We start from the raw sequence: 20,692 nt of genomic DNA, 5'->3' as shown, positions 1-20,692 counted from the left end.
GCATAAACCCAGTCTGATCCGAATGTATAAGGCGCTCTATGATGCGGTTCAGTCTGGTGGCAAGAATCTTGGAAAGGATCCCAACATCTGTGGAGAGTAGAGAAATAGGACGATATGATTCAGGGAGGGCACGGTCCTTTCCCATTTTAGGAATAAGGACAATTAGGGCCTCAGACATAGAGGGCAGATGGGTATGTTGCGTTATCAGTTGTTGAAAAAAGGTTAATAGGGGAAGAAATCTAAGTGTTTTTAATACAAATCTACCACTATACCGTCAGTGCCTGGGGAAGGATTCGACAGTGGTAACTTTTTAGTCTAGGGTTAGAGGGGAGTCTAAAAAAGCTGAGGCTTCCTCTGAAATAGAAGGAAGGGAAATGTTACGAATATAAGACCTTAGTTCATCGGGGATACTGTCCAGTCTGGATTCATACAGTTGTTTATAAAAAGCAACAAAGGCATGCGCTATATCTGGAGTGAGTGTGGCTCGGGAGCCATCAGGATGTTGAAATTCAAGCTATAGTATTATTGAGATGGTCACCCCTAGGTAAATGAGCTAAAAAACTACCCGGTCTGTCTCCAGCGGCATGGGTAGAGTGGCAAGAAAATAAGAGTTTATATTTGGCCTTATCCTCCGGGTAGGAGGTCCATTCTTTTTGGGCTTGAAGCCATACGGTTTTTAATACCTCTGAGCAGTCCGACAAGTAGGTAAGCTCAGCAATAGTACAGGCTAATTCTAGTACTACTTCTTGCTTCCTATACCGAGCTTTTAAAGCAGATATAGTCTGAATGAGAGTACCTCTAGCAAATGCTTTGAAGGTATCCCATAAAACCATAGGAGAAACATCAGAAGAATTATGAATTGTACAAAAAATTCCTCCCACTCAAGCTCCAGAGAGGGACCCATACTTTGAAGCCAAAAAGGGTTGAGCTTCCAGACCCTCTGGTCAGATTGGCAGTCAAAATCAAGGGATAGTGTAAGGGGGGAATGATTGGAGATACCTCTACTGTCATATTTGATGTGGGTACTGTGGGGCAAAAGATCTCTCGAGAGAAGGGCAAGGTCACTCTTTGAAAAGGAGGAATAAGAAAGAGAGAAGCAGGAGTATTGCTTCATATTAGGATGTTTCTCACGCCAGTCATTGACCAGACCCACCTGAGGAGGAACCCGGTGGTGGATAGTTTGTCGAGTTGTGGATTCAAAATGTTATTAAAATCACCAAGACAAATTATAGGAGTAGCAGGGTATAGAGTCATAAAGGCAGCTAGCGTTTTAAGAATTTCATGGGTATAAAGAGGGGGGGGGGGATATACATTGCCGCTAAGATAACATATTGAGTTGAGTGTGCATTTTAAAAATATATTACGTCCTGTCGGGACCGTTTGCACCTGTTTCATACGAAATGGTATCTTTATTCTGTATGGTACAACCATTGTGAAAGAGGCCGATTTAGTTGCATTGGTAATTCATCTGGATTATAATATTTCAGAGTTTTTGTTTAGTTTTGCTCAAATAATAAGGGATCTCTTATTTTCTCAGGGTCTCTGATTGAGCAGCTGACAGCGGAGAAATATGAGTGCATGGTTTGCTGTGAGGTGGTCCGAGTTATGGCCCCAGTGTGGAACTGTCAGAGCTGCTTCCATGTTTTTCACCTTAACTGCATCAAAAAATGGGCCAGGTCTCCTGCATCACAAGCTGAAGGTCAGTACCCTAATATGAGGTTTGCTCCACATTTTTATGGACATGTTATATCAAGTATGTGTTTGTTTATATATGTGTGCTAGGCTGTTTTAGCGAGGCGCTGTTCTCTGCCTGATTTTTAAAAGGCAAAAATGCGCCCTGCCCTGCTAAAAGAGCCTGCTTGCTGTCCCCACCGGTGTGCACGGGGAAGCCCGATGCCGTGCTTTCCCGGGAGCACAGTGACTTCAGCTGGGCCAGGCCCACCCTCTTTAGTGACGGCGGGCCCTGCCTTATGCTGCCCCATGCAGCAGTGCCCTGCCCAGTTTCTAGAAAGTACACTGGGCCAGATGTATCAATCTTTAAAAAGTGATAAAGTGGAGAGTGATAAACAACCAGCCAATCAACTCTTACCTGTCATTTTTCAAACACCACCTGTAACATCACAGTTAGGAGCTGTTTGGCTGTTTATCACTCTCCATTTTATCACTTTTTGAAGCTTGATACATCTAGCCCATAATGTGATATATTATATGTTAGCTATATATAACCTTTTACTATGCAGTAGCATTGTTTTAATTATGTGCTTCTTAATATAAGTGTGTACATGTAAAGATTACATTGGAAAATATTGGTAGGTAGAAAGTAAGTCTTCTAGGATATTAAGAATTTTAAAGTGCACTGAGAGTCATTTTGTAATTGAGCGGATTACTGCATTTAAGTGCCATCTCGTGACCATTATAAACATGAGTGGTGCGAAGAGAAGTCAACTGGTCGGACTTGGCAGCGCGCTGATTAAAATAGTGTGTCAAAAATAAATATACACATATCTATGTTATATGTATATGTTTTTCGACCATCTGTGAATTTGCACACATCCCCTAGACTTACCCTTGCCCCAGCTATGTAACCCCTGCAATAGCTATACCTTTGACCTTTTTACCCTTGCATATTTTTTGTAGTAATAAACTCTATAGGAATCTGGCACTCGGACAGTTTTTGAGCATATTATACAAATAAATGTTTGGTTTCATTATATCTACAGTGTCATCAGGTCTCTTTACATTGTGTATTCAGTTCACAGGCAGATTATCATTCAGCTCTTCCAGGTACTGATTGCCATTACACATTGCATTTATTTAGTGCAGGACTCCAGACTCCTCTTCTTTCATACCTTTGCATAATAGAGAGCCCCCCTCTTTTGGGGACCAGCAGCTTATAAATACAGCAGTATCCCTGTTAGATAAGGCCCACCCTTTTTTCTATATCTATATAGATATTATTAAGCCCACTCCAAGCTAATGCTTCAAAAGCTAGTCTGCTACCTTGTAAAAACACTTGCCTCTGCTTGTGCATGTGTGAAAGAAAGAGATGTAGTTTCATTGGCATATGGACACTAGAATTGTTTTCACAGAGTGGATATAATACCAATATATATATATATATATATATAGTTTGTATCCGGCACTCACTGTTGCTGTAAACCATGGGTCTTCAACCTATGGCCCTCCAGGTGTTGTTAAACTACATGTTCCATCATGCATTGCCAAATTTTTTCCTATAACAGCATGCCAAAACGGTCAGGGCATGCTGAGACATGTAGTCCCACAACATCTGGAGGGCCACAGGTTGAAGACCTGTGCTGTAAACGATAACTGCTCTGGTGCCCTCCTATGAGCAGGATTTCTCCTGCCCCAATATATGGAAGCAGAGACGGGCGGCACTCAGGTAGATGTGAAAAACCAAACTGGGTTTATTTATGCATACAGGCAACGTTTCGGGGCTTCACCCCTTCCTCAAGCCAAAAACAAGAAGACAGTGTCAAGTGAAAACAAGATTTAATAAATACCTTAAACTGAAGCAAACTCTGCCCTTGCCGCCTCCTCCTCAGTGCAGCATACTCACTCCCCCCCCCCCCCCCCGGTACGTCTTCAACCCGCTCTTGCCCGGCGGGTGACTTCAGCGGAACTTGGGAAATCAGCTGAGCCGCATCCTCTGTCGGAGGCGGAGCGGCTTCCGTTACCTGGACAACGGACAAAACATTAACAAACATGCAAAGCTGCTTACACAGTCTATACGAACAGTGTGCCATAACATATAATATTACCACATAACCTACACTGACGTGATCAGATATTAAGATGTCCTGCTGGGTGTAGTGCACAGGCTGAGAACTTGTCATTAGTGTCTGTGAGACTCCGCCGATTATAAGGTGCATGCGGTGTCTTTGTGATCTATGTCAGCAGGTGCTAATATTTGAAAAAACTTTTCATTATTAAAAACTTCATCTGTGGGTGTATAAGTGTCAGTGTGCTCGATACTCTGTTACCGACATTACGTGTAAGACATGGTCATGTATATGAATGACCATGATCTGTGTGGGTGATTGTTATGTGACAAACACTGATATGAAAGAAATAAAAAAAAAATGATAAAGAATGAAGAAATGTCACAAGAATTGCATTGTTAAGACTAACCCACGGGTACCTGTTGGACCAAGCTATAATTACTGTTATAACTACTATGTCTTGATGTGGTTCACCATACATAGCTGAACCCGCTTTAGTCCGAAACACTAAGTCAGGCAAAGGAGTGGTCCCTTTGGTGGCCAACATTCAACATTCTACAGGAAGCAGCCTAACCAAAGAGAGTCATTCAGGCCCTTCGGATGTACTGTGTCCAGGCGAAAGATCCATTTGGCCTCCAGCTGCAGTAACGCCTTCCCTCTGTTGCCACCTCTCGGGGACAGGGGAATTTGATCGATGACTTTGTGTTGCATGGTGGCCACTCCGTGTTGTTGCTGTGCGAAGTGGCGGGCCACGGGCTGCTCACTGGTGCCACTGCACATCCACACACTGGCAAATAATTTCATATCAACAAAGCATTGACATGCACGTCCAAATTTGTGGTGTACGCTCTGTTTTGCCCATGTGGCATATGCTCATTCACATCTACGTTTCGGGGACTTGCTCCCCTTCGTCAAGTCCCCAAAACGTAGATGTGAATGATGTGTACTTCAATACACTAAGTTTTGTATTCATCAAGTCTCTGAGGGACTCCCGTTATTTTGCTGTCTATCCAGTGTTAGCGAAAACCACCCAAAAAAGTGGGTCCCGGGGACCCTTCACTTCTAAAAATTGGGGTCCTACCGGACCTTTTCTAGGTCCTAACGGAATAAAGCCTCCTCTCCCCTTTTCCCCAGCATGGCACATGTGGGTTGGGGGGGTAAGTATCAATTGGCCCACTTGCATAAAGATACATATATACTAGAAACTATATAAACCTGAAAACAGGGACAGTGCGCGCCGAAGGCGCACTAAAAATTTAGGGCGTTTTTTTTTGGGGGGGGGGGGGGGGGGGGGGAAGTGGTGTGGTCACATAGTAGTACATATTACAGCACACACCGTAATGCCCGGTACACATTACAGCACACACTGTAATGCCCAGTACACATTACAGCACACACCGTAATGCCCAGTAAACCTTATAGCACACACCGTTGGCCCACTCGCATAAAGAAACCTGTATACTAGAAACTATATAAACCCGAAAACAGGGACAGTGTGCGCCGGAGGCGCGTGCTAAAAAATTAGGGCATGTTTTTTTGGGGGAAGTGGTGTGGTCACATAGTAGTACACATTATAGCACACACCGTAATGCCCAGTACACATTATAGCACACACCGTAATGCCGAGTACACATTATAGCACACACAGTAATGCCCAGTACACATTATAGCACACACAGTTATGCCCAGTACACATTATAGCACACACCGTAATGCCCAGTACACATTATAGCACACACCGTAAAGCCCAGTACACATTATAGCACACACAGTTATGCCCAGTACACATTATAGCACACACCGTAATGCCCAGTACACCGTATAGCACACACCGTAAAGCCCAGTACACATTATAGCACACACAGTTATGCCCAGTACACATTATAGCACACACCGTAAAGCCCAGTACACATTATAGCACACAGTTATGCCCAGTACACATTATAGCACACACCGTTATGCCCAGTACACATTATAGCACACACCGTAATGCCCAGTACACATTATAGCACACACCGTAATGCCCAGTACGCATTACAGCACACACAGTTATGCCCAGTACGTATTATAGCACACACCGATATGCCCAGTACGTATTATAGCACACAATGTAATGCCCAGTATGTATTATAGCACACAATGTAATGCCCAGTATGTATTATAGCAAATAAGTGCTGCTTACCTACATGCTTGTTGCCAGGGGTTACATGCTCCTTGCAGGGGTTACATTCTGGTTGGCGCAGGGGGGGGGGTTATTCTGGTTGCCAGGGGGGTTATTCTGGTTGCCACAGGGGTGGGGGCGCATTTGTTGCTCGCTGCCCCGGGGGGGGGCTGGTAAAGCTGATACAAGCTGATGAAAGAGTGAGTGAGCGGGTTGTCTGCGAGGCGGGGGGACTGGATGTGGCTGGAAGAGCTGAAACGCTGCTTTGAGTTGAGCAGCGTGTCAGCTCTTCCAGCCACATCCAGTCCCCCACTGGGCTGACAGCCCGCTCACCTCTTATGCCAAGAGTGGCTGTCAGTTGTTACAGCCATATCGCATCCCGTCCCCCGCTCTCAGCAGCAGAATGGACAGGGGGCGGCAGAAGGATGCAGAGCCGCACAGACACTGACCGTGAACCTGCTCTCACAAATGGCAGGGCGCGCGGCTTTAGTAACTGCAAGGCGCGCACTTGCAATGATTGGCTGCCGGGTGGCCACTGTGTAATGATTGGGTCCCGGCGGCCGCTGCTGTGATTGGCTAACGGCGGCTCACAGGCGCAGCTCAGCACGTCCTCGGGGACCCCTTCAGTTTTGGCCGTTTTAGGGTAAAATACGCGCTAAAGCGCGTATTTGCGAATCCTGCTATCTATGTATGTATATATTGTTCTTCATCTTCAACTTTGTACATAAATAATATAGTTAACATTGAATACCAGACACAGTTTCAGTATTTTTTTTGCTGAATCTATGATGACCTTAGGATCCACATTTAAGGCCGAAACACACTTGGCGAATTTGAGCTGAAAGCTGCTCAAAACAGCAAGTTTGAGCGGCTTTCAGCTCAAAGCCTCCCAATGTATATAGCCTGGCGGTGAGCGCTGCTGTGCGCTCCCGAATCATCGTTGGGATAGCCACTCATCTGCTGGTAATACCAGCAGATGAGCGGCTTTGAGGACGGCTTTCCATAGCACTGCGCTATGCAAAGCTGTCTCTTCCCCTCCCCTTCTGACGGCACCGGGCAGTTTGTATTTCCCCCAGCAATGATAGCAATCATCGCTGTCCATACATATGCAGGCCCAGTGTGTATGGAGCTTTTAATAAGAGATTCTCCTATGAATTCACTTATGCAGCATTTTGTATTGAGGCTTGGGGGTATATTCAATCAGTGTCGAAACTGCTGTCTTGCCAAAAAGACGGCAGTTTTCGACATGAATACATCGGAAGAGGTTCCGATCTATGCAATCTTAGCTGTTTTTTTCCGGCATGTCGAAATGTTTCGACATGCCGAAAAGCAGGTGGATTGATGGAAGAGCCGCTAATTCACCTGCTTTTGACGAAAACACAGCCAAAACTGCTGTGTTTCCGTCATTCTCAATCCGGCATAACAAAATGCCGGATTGAGGCAGGGAGGACGGCGCCGGGTGAGCAGCAGCAGCTTACACGGTGCCGTCCTCCATTCCACTCACGCTGCCGCCTGCACCCTCCCATACATCTGGCTCCATACAGTCTCCCTCTACGATTCTCGCTGTCTCCCGCTGCCGCGCACACCCGGTCCATGCGCCGGCCGAGTGAGTGTCAATCATCGGCCAAATCCGGCATCCAGATTTGGCCGATGAATTGAATAATGGATGCCGGATCCATTCCGGCATCAATTGAATATTGCCCATAGTGTATGAGAACACATATGTACACTACTTAAATTGGATTGTTTATCCAATTATATGACTGTAGATACATACATATTTTTTTACTTTCTGTTTAAAAACTGTACTTTTAATAAATAAAAAGTTTTTCCGGAGAGACTATCAAGTATACAGAATGGTTAGTACATTTTATTTATCAAGATTAGAAATTTTTTGTGTAATGTCTTGACCACCTTATAGGTACCGCTGATATTGTTAAAGATCTTGCCGTTTCCACGAATCAAATGATATTCAGACACTTCACTGCGACCTCTGCTGGATGTGAGTCATTGATGATATGGTCAGATCTGACTGCATGCTCAGACGATAGTTAATGATCTGCGGAAGTGCGCATTATTAACTATATAGTGAGGACACACTGAACCATGTGCACGATCGTATAGATAACTATCTTTATCGTGCATATCGTTAATGCAAATCATGAGACATATACTGTGTACAGGACATGAGTTACAATTCCTTAACCTGGGTTCAGCTTTCACACTGGTCAAGATTCCATTAATTCGTTCACGTGTGTTAATAAGGTAACTTTCACAAAAGGAGAGGGGTGGTTACAGCTCTCAGTATTGCAGGGTTACAGGGTGCGGAGTCAGCCTGCGGTTGCCTTTTTGCTTGGGCTGTGTGCCAGCTGCAGGTGTTTCATGCAGCCCTATTCATCTTTTTCCTTGCTCTGCAGGGCACTGACTGATCTCATCTGCCAGTGCCCCAGAAGCTCCATTCACTGTGTAGAAGCGCTTCCCGTGTCACCTAACCCAAGAGTCATTTTCCACTGTCACTGTTACCCGGGATCTATTTGAGAGGCAGTGGACTGCTTAGCATGAGGTGATTAAAGGTATGCTCTGCCCCCACCCCCTTTTCCGTATTTGTTATTCCTGGCACATCTTACAAACATGCTTGGTAATTATAATGTTAGCCATTGAAATGTCCAATAATGTTTAATATACTGTAGAATTATTGGTGGCATACATTGTTCTCTCCAGAAGGAATATGCTTTAAAAATCCGATCTTGCCAATTTGTATTCTAAAGTTCTGTTTCATTGAGTAGCCGTAGAAATGTTAAGTTACCTCTGCAAGCATCTGCTAATATTACAGTGTGGCTAAGCTACACCCCGCCAGCGTGCAGTCCCATAACTTATTAGTGTATCTGGTATTGCGGTGTAGGTCTTCTTTATATCCTGCTGCGTTTCTTTGTTGCTGTTCACAAGACAGCTGTAGTTTTCCGGGTAGTCTGCTGCTTCCCCATGCTGTCCGTATCACTGCAGGAGAACTTGCAAAGCTAATAGTACTACATAGATGAGAAGCAGCACCCAGCATGTATTCTGTATTTACTCTATTGTACCATGATGTTTAATGACCTTACAGTGCATTAATAATTATAGGACAGAAGGCATTCATGCTCGTCATCCTGTAGCATTCAAATTGTAGTGTTAACAATAACCTACTTGCAAGTTCAGACATGTAAAATCCAGAGACAGGCTGTGCCAGAAACTGTATCAATCATATTTCGCATTGTGGACAAGTTTGGTGGTAAGACTAGTGTGAAATGAAGAGCCATATGCAATGAAACCAGTAACTCCGGTAACATTTAATGCACTCCAAAATGTGGGTACAGATTAAGAATGAGGTTTTTATTTTAAATCAATGCAACATATACATATGTCCTAATTAGCACTCCTACCATTAAAATACTTACAATAAAATCTAAAAATATGTATCACCCTTAAATAGATGCTGAGTCATTCTACAACAGCTGATCCAATATATTACTGTTTTACATTACAGGTTTCCTACATCTTGCTGCAGTCATGCCAAACAGCCCCTCTTGACACACCATGTCCCATAAGAATATTCTAGCATCTTGTGTCTTGCATTTTTTTGGCCCCAAAACAATCGCAATGCAATTGTGATGCACAAGGCGACGTGTTGGTTAATTTGATGACCCTTACAGCATTTCAGCAATGCCCTCCAGGTATCTTGCGCTGTGTGGCATATTAAGGCTAGATATGAGGACACATCCATAGTTTTTTTTTATTGCAGTCTGTATACTAAATGGAACATCAAAGCACACTCAATTCTTGATTTCTACATATTCTTTATATCTTTTCTAGTTTTTGAGTTAAAACGGTTTGAAAAAACAAAATACACACATTTGCATTGGTGAACATATAAAAACCTCATGTTAGGAATAAGATGGTTAAATTCAATAATATAAAAAAGAAACAACATTTTGTTCAAAACCTAACCGGCTTTATTTTGAGCTGCCTCATGACTAGGTTTAAAGATTTAGGGGGGGGGTGCAATCGGCAGGCGGGACATTGAATCCCGCCTGTCGTTCTGTGGTAGATCAGACCACAAACGGGCCAGGAACACTGCTGTCTATCCCCGCCGATAGCCGTGATCCTGGCTCGTTTGTGGTCTGATCTAGCACAGAACGACAGGCGGGATTCAATGTCCCGCCTGCCGATTGGCACAAAGGGGGCGTGGCCACGAACGGCCGTGGATTGTCAATCTGCGGCCGGGATCGCGACAATCCACGACCGTTATCGCCAGAATGGGCCCAACAGCTTCTAAAGTCGGGCCCATTCTGCCGTGATCCCGCTTCAATGCTGTCGCTAAAGACAGCATTGAATAGGGAGCCGCCGATATTTCCCCGTCGGAAATAGCGGTGGCAGATAGCAAAATAAATGCAAATGCTCAACAAATCGGACTGTTACTGGTGGGATTGAAATTACAGTTTGAATAGGCGAGAACTCGACTTGTCGAGCTAAATTTTCATGCTCGACAATTCGGACTGTTACTGGTGGGATTGAATACCCCCCATAGTCTTGAAACAATAACCCAGTTACATGGACAGGGTAAGCTCCAAGGGGTGTGGTATAGCGGCCTGATATACTGTCAGTATACAGACATCAGAATTCCGACTGCCGATACTCCCAACAGGGGGGAAAGCCATCCGTCTAAGATTTTCATCAAATTTGGTAGGATGATAGACCAGTTTGTTGTTAATATACTTACCGATTTGTCAAGCTCTCAAACCATAAAAAAGGTTAAAGGTTAAATCATGGGACCTATAAATGTAGTCCCTATTGACATCTAAAACATTTTTTTTTCTAATGAAAACTATGGTCCTTTTAGCTTAAAAACAAGACCAACATGACTATCACAATTAGAAGCAGTTGTGTTTGTTTGTTTTTTAATTAGCTTTGCAAGCATACATTTTTTTAAAACTGTTGTGTTTTCAACCTTGTTGCATGAACACTGTGGGGAAAATTTACTAAGATGCGAGTTGTATTTTACATGGGATGTTTTCTATGGGCAACCAACCGGAATTCTTATTTATTTAGCACCTTTTAGAACAGGCATATCCAACCTGCAGCCCTCTAGCTGTTGTGAAACTACACGTCCCAATATGCCTTGCCACAGTTTTGCTTTATGCTAAAACTATTGCAAGGATTGCTGGGATGTGTAGTTCCACAACAGCTGGAGGGTCACAGGAGGGACATGCCTGTTCTAGAAGATAGATAGTATCTGATTAGTTTCCCAGAGCAACATGCCATCTGACATAGAACTCCTCTATCATCCTACCAAATTTCATGAAAATCAGAAATGGTCGGGTTGGAAGCTTTGATTTGGCACCAATCCCCATTATTATAGGTCTGAGACTAATGAAAATACCTTCACTGAGTCAGCTGACAAATCTTAAATGAAGTGAAGAACCTTGAATTATGTTACTTGGGACCAATAATGACCTGAAATTTAGCTTCAATTGCAGTCCTAATCAGCAGAGACAGTCAACCCTTCTCACATTGAAACTTGATATGAATGAAGATAGCATTTGCTGATTAGCTTTTTAGTGCTGAAGACCATTTCAATCTGTTATAATTTAACCCCTTCACGACATTTGACGTATATATACGTCATGGCCGGGAAGTACTTCCCGACCGTTGACGTATATATACGTCATGGCTTAAAACTGTCACTGCGTCTAGAGACGCAGTGACAGAGGGACGATGTCTGCTGTCCCTGACAGCAGACATGTCCGTGCATGCCCAGGGGGGGCGGCGATGCCGCCCCCCCGTCGGCGATCGCTGTGATTGGCTGTTCATTGTGAACAGCCATTCACAGCGTTTTCTGTGTCACCGGCGAATAACGTTCGCCGGTGACACGGGATCGGAGGTGATTGGTGCTGTAAAGTACAGCACCAATCACCGCGGGGTGTAAGGGTGACACTGGTGTCACCCCACCTCACCCCTCCCGCCCCCAAAGGCCGTGATTGGTCCGTCGGACCGACGGACCAATCACAGCCATGGAGGGGGGTTTAAACTAACGGTGACTGCACTGCAGACGCCATTCCGGTCTGGAATAGCGTGCAGTGCGGTCACCGTGCCCAGCTGCCGCCTATACTGACCAGAACCCATCCAAAATACTTACCTGATCATTGATATTGCTTATGCTTGTGACATCTTGTGACATCCTGTGACATCTTGTGCTGCTGCGATTTATTAGATAGAGAGAGAGTTAGAGAGAGAGAGATAGAGAGAGATAGAGAGAGATAGAGAGGCCTAGTGCTATATTTTGTGCTGCTGCAGTGTGATAGAGCTATAGATTAGAGAGATAGAGAGAGATAGAGAGAGAGATAGTGACAGAGTGTGCTATATATTTTTTATATAACTGAAAGAGATAGAGAGAGATAGAGAGAGATAGAGAGGCCTAGTGCTATATTTTGTGCTGCTGCAGTGTGATAGAGCTATAGATAGATAGAGAGAGATAGAGAGATAGTGACAGATTGTGCTATATATTTTTTATATAACTGAAAGAGATAGAGAGAGATAGAGAGAGATAGAGAGGCCTAGTGCTATATTTTGTGCTGCTGCAGTGTGATAGAGCTATAGATAGATAGAGAGAGATAGAGAGAGAGAGATAGAGAGATAGTGACAGATCGTGCTATATATTTTTTATATAACTGACTGCTGCCCCCCCTTTTGTGCTGATCAGTATAAATTAACTGATCAGCAACTTTTTGGGGGCGCAGGTTTTTTTTTATATATAGATATACCTGTCAGTGCTGCTGCTGCAGTGTCATAGAGTGATAGATAGTGAGAGATAGAGAGATAGAGAGAGATAGTGACAGAGAGTGATAGAGAGTGCTAAATTTTGTGTCTGCTGCCCCCGCCTTTTGTGCTGATCACTATATCTGAGGTGATCAGCAACTTTTTGGGGGTACAGAGGTTTTTTTTTTTTATATATACCTGTCAGTACCACCAAAGGTTGTGCACCTGCTGCCCCTCACTGGTAATCAGTGTCGCATCACTGATCACCTTTTTTTATTTTTTGTGAGTGCTGTGGGGTCTTTTTTACATTTTTTTTTTTACACACACTGTGATTTTGTGTGTGTCCTGTGGCCACTGTGCGCTGATCAGTGACGTACATCACTGATCAGCTTTTTCGGCACAGGGTTGATCTATTTTTTTTTTTTTTTGGATCAAATTCCTGTTGCCTTTGAGCGCTGTTCAGTGACGGACGTTACTGACCAACATCTGTGCTCAATTTTTGGCGCAGGACCTTTTTTTTTTTTAACCCCTTCCATTTTTTTTTTTTTTAACCCCTTCCATTTTTTTTTTAACCCCTTCCATTTTTTTTTTAACCCCTTCCATTTTTTTTTTTTTTTTTTTTGAACCCTTCAATTTTTTTTTTTTTGTATTTTTTTTTTTTTCTGCACTACATACATACACACTACACACTACATACCCCCCGGGTTGAAATAAAGTTTGTACCCCCCCCTACACTATACACGTGTTGAAACATTTCACTACCAGTAACACAAAAATATAAATGGCATCCCAAATGTCATCCCAAATGTCGTCCCAGTCATCCAGGAGAATGTATTCGGTGGAGGAGGCATATGCCATGCTTGCTTCTGATTCTGACACAGCCAGTGAGGCAAGCGGGGAATTTGAAGGAAGCTCCTCTTCCTCCTCTGATGATGAGGGACCCCCTCAAAGACGCCCCCGTAGAGCAGCTGAGACCCCCCCCCCAATAATTGATCTCGTATGGACCCCACCACCAGACAATTTTGAGCCCCAGGTTCCTGAGTTTTTGGCCATCCCAGGAATCCAATTTGATTCAACAGGTCTCAGAGAAATTGACTTTTTCAAATTATTTTTCTCTGATGATTTTATAAATTTAATGGTGGACCAAACTAATTTATATGCCCAGCAGTTTATTGCTCAAAACCCCACGTCATCATTTGCTAGGTGGACCCCTGTAGATGCAGTAGAGATGATGACGTTTTGGGGTCTGGTGTTACATATGGGCATAGTAAAAAAGCCACAAATTAGGCAATATTGGAGTACAGATGTTCTGTACAGCACCCCATTTCACCGTATGGCCATGCCCCGGGCTCGTTTTGAGGCAATCCATAAATTTATACATTACACCGATAATGCACAGTGCCCACCCAGAGATGATCCCACCTTTGACAGGCTATTCAAAGTCAGGCCGGTCATTGATCATTTCAGTGCCAAATTTGCAGAGCTATACATCCCTGATAAATGTATTAGTATCGACGAGTCCCTTATACATTTTAAAGGAAGGGTTAAATTCCGCCAGTACCTTCCCAGTAAGAGGGCAAGGTATGGCATAAAAATGTATAAGCTGTGTGAAAGCACCACAGGGTACACCCACAAGTTTAGGGTATATGAAGGGAAGGATTCAAGAATTGAACCACCAGAATGCCCCCCCTCCCTCGTAGGTGTTAGTGGAAAAATTGTCTGGGATTTAATGCACCCCTTCCTGGATAAGGGTTATCACCTCTATGTGGATAACTTTTACACCAGCATCCCCCTGTTTAAGGCCCTTGGTTCAAGAGGTACAGCAGCTTGCGGTACTGTGCGCAAGAACCAAAGAGGCCTCCCCAAAACGCACATTGCCCAAGTAATGAGAAGGGGTGAAAGCAGGGGAATATGCACCGAAAATATGTTGTTGGTCAAATATAAGGACAAGAGGGATGTCCTTATACTGACAACAATTCATGGAGACAGTACCACCTCCATCCCTGTACGAGGTACCAGTACCCACACCTCAAAACCAAATTGTATCCTAGATTACAATAAGTACATGGGCGGAGTGGATCTTTCAGATCAGGTACTGAAGCCGTACAATGCCCTGCGGAAAACAAATATCTGGTACAAGAAGCTGGCCGTGTATATCATCCAGATGGCACTGTATAACGCTTACGTGCTATTCCGTTCTACCGGCCAGAGGGGGACATTTATGCACTTTCAAGAGGAAGTCATAAAGAGCCTAACATTTGGGAATCAGCAGGCAGAGGGCCCCAGTACTTCTAGTACTGGCCCCCGTATTGTACCAGGGCAGCATTTTCCCAACGAAATCCCCTCCACTGCAAGAAAGGGCAGGACACAAAAAAGGTGCAAAGTTTGCTATAAAAAGGGAATAAGAAAGGAAACTATTTTCCACTGTGAAACTTGCCCCGACAAACCCGGCCTATGTATAAAGGAGTGTTTCAAAATATACCACACATCTATGGATTATTAGGTTCATCATTTCACCGTGCTTCGGGGGTCTTGCTAATGCCACATAGCACCCACCATTCATTCCACCAGAATCTGAGCTGCAAAAACCAAAAATCACTCCTTCCCTTCTGAGTCCTGCCATGCACCCAACTGGTATTTTTTGGTCACATGTGAGGCATTGCCGTACTCTGGAGAAATTGGGGCACAGATTTTGGGGTGCTTTGTCTCCTTCATTCCTTGTGAAAATGAAAAATTTTGAGCCAGAAGTACATTTTTGTGTAAAAAAATGTATTTTTTTCATTTTCACTGCCCAGTTGTACCAAAATTGATGAAACCCCTGGGGGTTTGAAATGTACACTATACCCCTAGATGAATTCCCTGAGGGGTGTAGTTTGCAAAATGGGGTCACTTGTGGGGGGGTTCCACTGTATTGGTAATGCAACATAGCACCCACCATTCATTCCACCAAAATCTGTGCTGCAAAATCCAAAAATCACTCCTTCCCTTCTGAGTCCTGCCATGCACCCAACTGGTATTTTTTGGTCACATGTGAGGCATTGCCATACTCTGGAGAAATGGGGGCACAGATTTTGGGGTGCTTTGTCTCCTTCATTCCTTGTGAAAATGAAAAATTTTGAGCCAGAACTGCATGTTTGTGTAAAAAAATGTAATTTTCCATTTTCACATCCCAGTTGTACCAAAATTGGTGAAACCCCTGGGGGTTTGAAATGTACACTATACCCCTAGATGAATTCCCTGAGGGGTGTAGTTTGCAAAATGGGGTCACTTGTGGGGGGGTTCCACTGTATTGGTAATGCAACATAGCACCCACCATTCATTCCACCAAAATCTGTGCTGCAAAATCCAAAAATCACTCCTTCCCTTCTGAGTCCTGCCATGCACCCAACTGGTATTTTTTGGTCACATGTGAGGCATTGCCGTACTCTGGAGAAATGGGGGCACAGATTTTGGGGTGCTTTGTCTCCTTCATTCCTTGTGAAAATGAAAAATTTTGAGCCAGAAGTACATTTTTGTGTAAAAAAATGTATTTTTTTCATTTTCACTGCCCAGTTGTACCAAAATTGATGAAACCCCTGGGGGTTTGAAATGTACACTATACCCCTAGATGAATTCCCTGAGGGGTGTAGTTTGCAAAATGGGGTCACTTGTGGGGGGGTTCCACTGTATTGGTAATGCAACATAGCACCCACCATTCATTCCACCAAAATCTGTGCTGCAAAATCCAAAAATCACTCCTTCCCTTCTGAGTCCTGCCATGCACCCAACTGGTATTTTTTGGTCACATGTGAGGCATTGCCGTACTCTGGAGAAATGGGGGCACAGATTTTGGGGTGCTTTGTCTCCTTCATTCCTTGTGAAAATGAAAAATTTTGAGCCAGAAGTACATTTTTGTGTAAAAAAATGTATTTTTTTCATTTTCACTGCCCAGTTGTACCAAAATTGATGAAACCCCTGGGGGTTTGAAATGTACACTATACCCCTAGATGAATTCCCTGAGGGGTGTAGTTTGCAAAATGGGATCACTTGTGGGGGGGTTCCACTGTATTGGTGCTTGGGGGGTCTTGCTAATGCGACATAGCACCCACCAAAATTCCACCAGAATCTGAGCTGCAAAATCCAAAAATCACTCCTTCCCTTCTAAGTCCTGCCATGCACCCAACTGGTATTTTTTGGTCACATGTGAGGCATTGCCGTACTCGGGAGAAATTGGGGCACAGATTTTGGGGTGCTTTGTCTCCTTCATTCCTTGTGAAAATGAAAAATTTTGAGCCAGAACTGCATGTTTGTGTAAAAAAATGTAATTTTCCATTTTCACATCCCAGTTGTACCAAAATTGGTGAAACCCCTGGGGGTTTGAAATGTACACTATACCCCTAGATGAATTCCCTGAGGGGTGTACTTTGCAAAATGGGGTGACTTGTGGGGGGGTTCCACTGTATTGGTGCTTTGGGAGTCTTGCTAATGCAACATAGCACCCACCATTCATTCCACCAAAATCTTTGCTGCAAAATCCAAAAATCACTCCTTCCCTTCTGAGTCCTGCCATGCACCCAACTGGTATTTTTTGGTCACATGTGAGGCATTGCCGTACTCGGGAGAAATTGGGGCACAGATTTTGGGGTGCTTTGTCTCCTTCATTCCTTGTGAAAATGAAAAATTTTGAGCCAGAACTGCATGTTTGTGTAAAAAAAATGTAATTTTCCATTTTCACATCCCAGTTGTACCAAAATTGGTGAAACCCCTGGGGGTTTGAAATGTACACTATACCCCTAGATGAATTCCCTGAGGGGTGTAGTTTGCAAAATGGGGTGACTTGTGGGGGGGTTCCACTGTATTGGTGCTTTGGGAGTCTTGCTAATGCAACTTAGCACCCACCATTCATTCCACCAAAATCTTTGCTGCAAAATCCAAAAATCACTCCTTCCCTTCTGAGTCCTGCCATGCACCCAACTGGTATTTTTTGGTCACATGTGAGGCATTGCCGTACTCGGGAGAAATTGGGGCACAGATTTTGGGGTGCTTTGTCTCCTTCATTCCTTGTGAAAATGAAAAATTTTGAGCCAGAACTGCATGTTTGTGTAAAAAAAATGTAATTTTCCATTTTCACATCCCAGTTGTACCAAAATTGGTGAAACCCCTGGGGGTTTGAAATGTACACTATACCCCTAGATGAATTCCCTGAGGGGTGTAGTTTGCAAAATGGGGTGACTTGTGGGGGGGTTCCACTGTATTGGTGCTTTGGGAGTCTTGCTAATGCAACTTAGCACCCACCATTCATTCCACCAAAATCTTTGCTGCAAAATCCAAAAATCACTCCTTCCCTTCTGAGTCCTGCCATGCACCCAACTGGTATTTTTTGGTCACATGTGAGGCATTGCCGTACTCGGGAGAAATTGGGGCACAGATTTTGGGGTGCTTTGTCTCCTTCATTCCTTGTGAAAATGAAAAATTTTGAGCCAGAACTGCATGTTTGTGTAAAAAAATGTAATTTTCCATTTTCACATCCCAGTTGTACCAAAATTGGTGAAACCCCTGGGGGTTTGAAATGTACACTATACCCCTAGATGAATTCCCTGAGGGGTGTACTTTGCAAAATGGGGTGACTTGTGGGGGGGTTCCACTGTATTGGTGCTTTGGGAGTCTTGCTAATGCAACATAGCACCCACCATTCATTCCACCAAAATCTTTGCTGCAAAATCCAAAAATCACTCCTTCCCTTCTGAGTCCTGCCATGCACCCAACTGGTATTTTTTGGTCACATGTGAGGCATTGCCGTACTCGGGAGAAATTGGGGCACAGATTTTGGGGTGCTTTGTCTCCTTCATTCCTTGTGAAAATGAAAAATTTTGAGCCAGAACTGCATGTTTGTGTAAAAAAATGTAATTTTCCATTTTCACATCCCAGTTGTACCAAAATTGGTGAAACCCCTGGGGGTTTGAAATGTACACTATACCCCTAGATGAATTCCCTGAGGGGTGTAGATTGCAAAATGGGGTGACTTGTGGGGGAGGTTCCTAACTTTTAGCACTTATGGTGCCTAGAAACCTACATGGTGCCTAAAAAAAAATCTCATAAAAAGGAGGCTCCAAAATCAAGTAGGTGCTCCTTCTATTATGAAGCCTGTGGTTTGGTCAACGTGCACACTAGGGCCACATATAGGATATTTTTGAAAACAAAAGAATTGGGGGAATCAATTTTTAGTCACATTTCTCTAGTAAAATCTACTGTATTCGTTAGAAAAATGTATTAAAATTGAAACTCTGCAAAAAAAAAGAAATTTTGAAATTTCACCTACACTTTGTTTTAATTCCTGTGAAACACCTAAAGGGTTAACAAACTTCCAAAATGCTGTTTTGAATACTGTGAGGGGTGCAGTTTTTGAAATGGCATCATTTATGGGGGTGTCTCACATACAAGTCCCTCAAAGTCACATCAGAACTGAACTGGTCCCTAAAAAAATCAGTGTTTGAAATTTTCATGAAAATTTGAGAATTTGCTATTCATATTGTAAGCCTCCTAGTGTCCAAAAAAATTAAAAGGAAGTTGAAATAATGATGGAAACATAAAGTAGACATATGGTCTATGTTAGTTATTAACTATTTTGAGTGGTATGATTATTTGTCTCACAAGCAGAAAATTTAACATTTTGCAAATTGCTAAATTTTCCATTTTTTCACGATATTTTGGTATTTTTCACAAAAAAACACAGACTGTATCGACGAAAATTTACCACTAACTTGAAGTACAATGTGTCACGAGAAAACAATCTCAAAATCACTGGGATAAGTAAAAGCAAAAAAAAGTTATCCCCACTTAAGTGAGACATGTCAGATTTGAAAAAAAGGGCTCTGTCAGGAAGGCAAAAACTGGCTCTGTCATGAAGGGGTTAAAAGGTCATGGACATTAGTCAGTGTTAAATTGTAATCAGTTGTGTATTATGTGGCATCTAATGCATCTGAATTGTCTGAGAGGGCTCTGACTCAGAAGAGTAACATTTTATTGTGGATATACTGTAATAGACGATTTGTTGGGAGCTGCCAAATAGAAGGAAAAGTACTTTTTTCTTGAAAGCACTTTTAAGGTAATGTAAAATGTAACTTATTATGTCCTCATTAAAAATCAGGAGTTATAGTCCCTTTAGTATGTCACTCTGGAGATATACTGTATCAACACAAATATGTAATCAATAAGAACAATAAAGACATATACAAAAAAGACAAAAGTGCGTTAAATGGTGTTTCACTCATATGCTGTGGTCAACACCCAAATCCAGCGAAATTATGATTAAACAAATATGCAAATCTCGGTACTTATGTATTATCTGGACTCCCATGTTAAATGCACCCCATTTTTTCATACCCCTACTATCCAACTAGTTGATTTTATATAATGTGGCGAGCGCAGCGAGGCGAGCGGACACGGTCTCATAAGAAAACCGGGAGCCCAGATATTACATAAGTACCCAAATCTCTTTACAACAAACTTTTTTTAGTGAAATCTAGGTATGGGTTGCCTTGTACTTTAAATAATAAAGGGAAATTATAATGGTCTATACCCAAACCTTATTGCCTCACTCACCCTGAAAACCACTGTGCAGTATCTCCGATTTAATTTCTGAATGTATAGAATCCTTTCTATGATCACATGTCAACATTAGAGACAGGTAATTCTCTTCTCCTCTTGTTTCTAAGATATAGGCATTGATGCTGCAATTGTCATTGATGTAGTTACTACATGTGTTTAAGGAAGGGTCAACAGGAGTGGTTAGTAGGGTAGGGTAAGGAGAGGGAGGAGAGTAGGTGCAGTAGACCCCTTGCAGTGAGGATCAGCTGCCACTGCTTGTTTATTGGCCTATGTGGCAGTGATACACCTAGCACTACTAGTTTATTAAACAAGTGAGCGAGACAACCCCACGACGGCTATGGAGGGTAAGTAAATGTAGTTGGTATCTGCTTTCGTGGCCACCTAAAGATCTGTCCTGTTAGTCATATAA

The 20,692-nt window shown here is 43.1% G+C and overlaps 1 protein-coding gene across 1 annotated transcript in view; it reads left to right on the top strand.

Moving 5' to 3' along the window:
- The window catches only part of NFX1 (nuclear transcription factor, X-box binding 1), a 105,342-nt gene that overhangs the window by 18,935 nt on the left and 65,715 nt on the right, over window positions 1–20,692 (top strand). Inside the window, exon 3 of the mRNA XM_083188419.1 lies at window positions 1,538–1,699. Within this exon, the coding sequence (XP_083044545.1) occupies window positions 1,538–1,699 (162 nt within the window). The remainder of the gene's footprint in view (window positions 1–1,537; window positions 1,700–20,692) is intronic.

Source organism: Crinia signifera, chromosome 5 (genome assembly GCF_055691185.1).
Source record: "Crinia signifera chromosome 5, ASM5569118v1, whole genome shotgun sequence".
NCBI lineage: Eukaryota > Metazoa > Chordata > Amphibia > Anura > Myobatrachidae > Crinia > Crinia signifera.
This window is presented reverse-complemented; position numbering and strand designations above follow the sequence as displayed.